Genomic DNA, 6,258 nt, shown 5'->3' on the forward strand with positions numbered 1-6,258 from the left:
GAGGTCTGCTTTCGAAATGACATATTGTACGTCTAGCAAGTACTTGCATTTCAGCTCACACAAACCCGTCAACAAGGAGCGTTGACAGTACCTACCACAGATAAACGCCAGATAATGCGACGCTCGGGAAAGTTTGTAAACATGGCTAAACGAGCTGTCCATGCCACGCCTCCGCGGACGTACACAAGGCCGATGAGAGGGAAATAGGAGACACTGGCGGCCTTGATGGCTGCTAACTGACTGGCTCGGTGCGCTGACCCCACACAGTGGACAAAGGTCGGCGGAGACCACAAAGTGCAATTTTATAGAGACTTGGGTATTCCCACACACAGCCGGCGCACGTACATGTAGTTGTTTTTGCTGCTCTGCTGCTCTTCTCCTTCTTCTTCTACCACATGATGATGATGATGATGATGATGATGATGATGATGATGATGATGATGATGATGATGATGATGATGATGATAGGAACATGGCAGCAAGAAAGAACAAAAATATCAGTGATGCCAAAGAGAAGTCGAAGGAGAAGAACAAACCAGAGCATTCACCGGCTATCAGCGCAAAGTAGGTGCTAAGACAAAAGTCATGCAAAGCTATAACCTTCAAAACAAAAAAGCGAATGCTTCCAAAAAGTAAAAAGGCTGCGGGTAACATCTTGTCGAAATAAAACACCTTTTACGAAATAATCTTCTCTAATTTCTGTCACACTTGAAAACTCAAATTCAGCTGAAATCAGTCTCAAAGAAGCGAACGTACAAGTAATAAGATTTTATCTAATTTGGCGAGAAAGAAAACAAAATGTTTGAGCTCGGTAAAGTCACAAAAGAGACGGATTAGGTAAACATAATACTTATGCCTCAAACATTTCACGCGAATAGACTTGATAAACTTGGCGAGAGGAGGTTCATTCAAACCTATACTGTTTTCACAGGAGCAGGGAACGTTGGATACCCTGTGCGATTACTCCCCATTAAAGGCCGTTAAGTTGTAATGGAGATTAATCATGTTTGAGTGAACCGGTCTTAGTTCAGACAATGAGCACTTACGTTAAAGGCGTAACTAAACACTACCTTTATGTACGTCAAGGGGGGCGTCTCTCTTCATGTGCGTGACTAGGTGACCCGACCGCCGTATTCAAAAGACCACTGACAGTATCAGTACACCGCAATACGGGTTTCAAACTGGGATGAAAGCGATTCAAAAACACAAACAAGCCAAAGAACATCAATATTGGGGATACGGCACGTTAGGATAACCCAAGTCCTCAGATCTGACACGCAAATCTTTCCATGAGCGCGCGGTGGTGCGAACGTGACACGCACCCCATCAGGAAGGCTTTGCTTTTTTCACAGCTCACATCCTTAAACTGACGTAAACCGTGAATACTATGTTTTCAACAGATATATACACGAGCGCCATATCACGCTGATCAAAAGTCAATGAGGCAAAAACCCAAAAAGGAACAGTATTATCTTGGTTTTTGTTATTTACGGCAGTCAGGAATTACGAGCTTGGGGAAGGGGACAAGAGTACAATTACGGATAGCGGGGAGTCAGTATTATTAAGTCCAGGCTTTGTTGGGAAGACTATAAAAATAAAAGCAAGACCGATAAAGTAGAAGGAGCAGACCCCACAAAAGTGTCCATCAATAACCCGTGGGAAGAGTGACGACGAGCATTAGAAATGTGCTCTTCAAATCGGCATAGTTTTCATACCCTTTGAGTGGTGTCAGTTGAGATAGTATCTTCTCAACGCTAACGGGATAAAGATATCGCCTTTTGTAAAGGTCAATGAGAGATAACAGCAGCAAAATAAAATAAAACGCACAAACAAAAACGTGATGTGTATGTTATGGGAGGAGGACAAGAGTGTCCGATGAGATTTATTATTGTTTATGGCCTGACTAGTTGTCTCACTCCTAGGACGACGTCGTAAATGGAATACACTATCTCCTTACAACGGACTTGGTAGCGCTGTCCCCCAAACTCAATGGTAGCAAAACAAAACCTTACACGCAAAAAAACAACAACCAAAAAGGTAAGGTACTGTGTATTCCAGAGGGCTCAAAAAACATGTTTTGCTAGAAAAAGAACAGCACAAAGCAGCTATTGACTCAGTAAACACAATGATAGGATCCAGGATGAATGATTTTGGGTTAGAATCGGTTTCTAAACCTTGATAGTACGGCAAATCATTTCAACTCTCCATCGGGTCCTTTTAATCATGTGTGCTAATTCAGAGTTCACATTACTCATGTAACTTTAAACTTGACTCCACAGGGACCACAACTCGAATTATAAATAATTGAGCGTTTAAAAAAGAATCAGAAAAACTACATTACGTTTAAGAATAAAACGTTCTTGCAGTAATCCAGCTGTTTCCAGCTGCCTCCAGCTGTACCAGGTTCACATCACAACGCGCACAACCTTCGCACACGCTCAAATAAACAGATCATGGCCGCCCACCAGGGGTTAAGGGAGCTGCCGCCCAGCCATTCACTTACCAAACGATGTTGCATTCTGTTTTTCTCTCCTTAAGAGCGCTATACTTTTAACTTTTGAGCTACGATATGATGTGTATAGGATAATGTCCATTTATACAATTAAGGTCATCATTGAGGTGGCAGTCTCACGTCGATCTCCGATAGGACAAAGCCAAGAGAACTCAAAAACTTTTCAAGAAAGCCTTATTTGGGAATTCAAAACATCACCCTCATCGCGGCCTCACAAAATAACACTTGAGCAAACGCCATGCCCTGCTCTTCACTCTCAAAGTCTTTTGTTTTTGCAAGTGTTTTACGGCGCTCGCAACTGCATAAGTTCATATGAGCGCGCGGGACACACCAAACATTTTCAGTTGGTAGGATATGTTGAATTTTGTCCGGGTGGTGGCTGAAGCCTACTCTTATCGATTTTTAGACCACCAAGGGATTTTTAACGTGCGCAACTTGCACACGGGACCTCCGAGATTTTGCACCCTTGTCCGAGAAAGCTAGGTGTAGACCTTACCTACCATAAGAACAGGGGTGTGGCGGAAGCACAGCAGTAAGAAGAAGCTAAGGAGAAGCAGTACAAAGGCTACAGAAAGAGTCAGGAGCCCAGAGGAGGGGGCAAAGGAGGTGAAGGGGTAGGGGCAGAAAGTGGAAACAAAAGCAGACGACGGAACATTGCTAGAGAGCAGGAAACGAGGTGAAAGGAGACAATTTTAGAGGAGAAAATTGTTCCGGATTTGAACCCGGGACTTTTGAATGAGAGGCGAACACCTTAACCTCTAGGCCACGAGAGCCCCCCTCTCAAAGTCTGATTACATGTATTCTTATTAATCTAGAAAAGTTTTGTTGTCGGGGTTTTTTTGGTCATAGAAAAACACTTTCTTCCTAATTTTTTTGTCGCTCAATTTAATTTCACTTATGAGACTTTACTTACACACAGCAGTAAAGGACTGCAGATTTCCTGACAGGACAGGCAGGTGTAAATAATCTGCTGCCCAACAAAACGAGGGCGCACAACTAACTCTGCGGCGCGATGGGGGCCATTTAGGTGATAGAAGAAGTCTCAGCTTTGATTCGTGTATATTTTGTCTGATGTCCGACTCTCTTTTATGTTCATCCGGAGACCAAAAGCCTAGGCTAGCAAAATATAGGCATATTATATCACAGTGCAGGGTCCAATTTCGAAATAACATACGTGTATAGAGATAACTAGAGTGCCAAACAATTTAATAAAATAAACAATGAAGGAGTAAGTTAAGTACAAAAATCACCAACAAGCAAACAAATCAACAATAGTCAGTGTACAGATTCCCTTACCAGGGCTGTGAGAGTCCTTCCTCCTCGGAGGCGTCCCCCCAGGGCTGGCAGCCACCTCCCCAGCTGGAAATGTTCAGAACCACTACACCCTCTAGGGCCGGCAGCAGGATCTGACGACCGTCCAGCTCCACCTGAGGACAACAACAAAGGTACAGCTTTTTTTTCCTTTCAAAGTTGTACATGTTTTAGTTTTATCTGGTGTCTAACTCCAATGTGTAGCGGGTTAGGCACTTCGCAGCCACGCAGAGAAGACCTTACTTCGATTCCCGCGTGGGTCTAGGTTTTTCTACTGGGACATTGAATTCCTCTCAGTCCGGGTTGGCAGATTTGAGGCCCGCCCCCTATATAATACAAATCGGGTCTATGGGTTCTAAAACCACCAGTAGGTTCTTTTCTTTTCATTCTTTATTACATAGGCACAAGTTAGATCATTTACGCGAGGCTTCGACCTTGCCTGCCAGGGCCAATCTGTACCTGAGCAACATCCAAGCAAACGGACGGAGATAATCGATAGTCGATATTTTTAAAAATCCCTTTCTAGGAATCAAACTCACGTCTTCTGCGTAAAATGGCGAAGAACCTAACCGTTATACAACAGACGCTGGCGAGATCGATTAGTTGTGATACTCGACCAACCGGCATAATAACAGCAACATTTCGCCACTAACACGACATAATGGTAGAACAATTTATCAAAGGTCGAATGCTTCAAAACAAGCATGATGGGCTCAAACGAGTTACAACTGGTGTATTTTGACACACCCTCAAAGTGCGAGAACAGTTATTTTATATACCGCTTAATCCTTTCACTGCCCTAGCCCCAGACAGTCTGAGGCTTTTCGTGGTGATATAAAGCACTCCTGGCAGTGAAAGATTTAAAACCCCAGCGCAGAGCACTCAATATTCGGTTATCTAATTTAGGTATTATTTGATTTATTGTTATATTTAGGGAGGAAAAACATTTTGTACGGGTGGTCATAGTCTGGCATGGTATGGGTTTAACATAACGTTCGCCACTCTACGGTCATTTGAGGAGTAGAACCTCCGAAACTAACGTCTGTGAAAGGACTCAGCTAAACAAGGGCATTTGAACCAGCTAAGGCCATCCGCACCATAGCAAGCAAGATATCAACAGATCTTATGGTATTGCTGTGGGCAGAAAAAGAAGAAAGAAGAAAGGAAAGAAAGGAGAGACAATAAACCAAAGTTAATTTTAGTAAGAGTTTTACGACACGTGTACCTCAATGTTATTAATCCAACGACAGAGGTACATATTCCCTCTGTATAGCAGTGGGTTTGAGTTTTATTATCCTCGCACCCGCTGATGGCTATATGTAGAAACCTGTTTGACTAGCCCAAACCACAAAAACCGCACACAAGCCGCCAGGAGATCTTATTAAATGACTCGTCATCTGGGTCAACCCCCACAGATATCACAGCCTCGACCACCAGCCGGTGTGGCATAGTTATGTTTGTTTTAGTAAGAGTTTTTACGACACTAACAATTAGGTCATATAAGTGCCAAAGATTAGAGTGTTAAAAGAATGTAACAACCACAAAAATAATAATGGTAGATATTTCACAGGAAAAAAAGGAGCAAACTAAACCAGAACATCCGAGAATCACCCAAGTGACATGGTTAGTTTGTCCGGCTCGGTTACCATACAAAAATTACAGTTTAAATGAGATCAGCGCAATATTGCTATCTATCATCCTTCCTAGAACATACTTCTCCAGTGCGCAGTGCCCCGATAGTTGACCAGGTTCTCTGCCTTCGAAAAGTAGAAGTCGCTTCAAAATAAGTTGTAGGTCCTCATCAATTGGCAAGAGCTTAATAAAATACGTGGTGCAATAAATAGACACAAGAACTAAAGACGATAACGGCAGCAAATAATGCACAAAAACGAACAAAGTTTGTAAACGGAAGCAGGTGTCCGCTGTATTGTTACCATTGACTTCAAGACCGCAGTTCTATTGTTTATATATGAATAAATAAAAGCACATTGACACCACAATGGTCATTAAAAGGTGGGGAAAAGTAAGACTGACAGACAGACAGCAACAACAAAGGGAAAGTAAAGAAATAGGACGTACTCATGGCACCCTCAAACCATCCACCAGTTCTCTTGTGCGTCGATTGGTAGCATTCATGATTTAGGAACATTTCTCCTATGGCGTTCCTTTAGAATTCATATATATAGAATTCAAGATTCTGCTAATTAATAAAGACATCTATGTATTTTCGACAGACGGCGCCACGTGGTCGGGTTTTGGGATCTTTTGTTGTCGCTAGACACCGGACCTTCAGTTGGCACAGTGGCACGACAGAGGATTAAAAATGATGATAGTAAGTAAATCTAGTCATTCGATGAAAAGATGCCATTCCTCTCCTGCGTAAAGGGATAGTGGAGTGCGAAAGAATGCCCATCCCAGAGATGGCCGTGGGGGGG

The 6,258-nt window shown here is 42.9% G+C and overlaps 1 protein-coding gene across 2 annotated transcripts in view; it reads right to left on the reverse strand.

Moving 5' to 3' along the window:
* The window catches only part of LOC101850734 (diacylglycerol kinase epsilon), a 90,927-nt gene that overhangs the window by 38,169 nt on the left and 46,500 nt on the right, over positions 1 to 6,258 (reverse strand). For both annotated transcript variants that reach the window (XM_005102322.3, XM_035970793.1), the window contains one exon: positions 3,809 to 3,939. In XM_005102322.3, the coding sequence (XP_005102379.1) occupies positions 3,809 to 3,939 (131 nt within the window). The remainder of the gene's footprint in view (positions 1 to 3,808; positions 3,940 to 6,258) is intronic.

Source organism: Aplysia californica, unplaced genomic scaffold (assembly GCF_000002075.1).
Source record: "Aplysia californica isolate F4 #8 unplaced genomic scaffold, AplCal3.0 scaffold00321, whole genome shotgun sequence".
NCBI classification, from domain to species: domain Eukaryota; kingdom Metazoa; phylum Mollusca; class Gastropoda; order Aplysiida; family Aplysiidae; genus Aplysia; species Aplysia californica.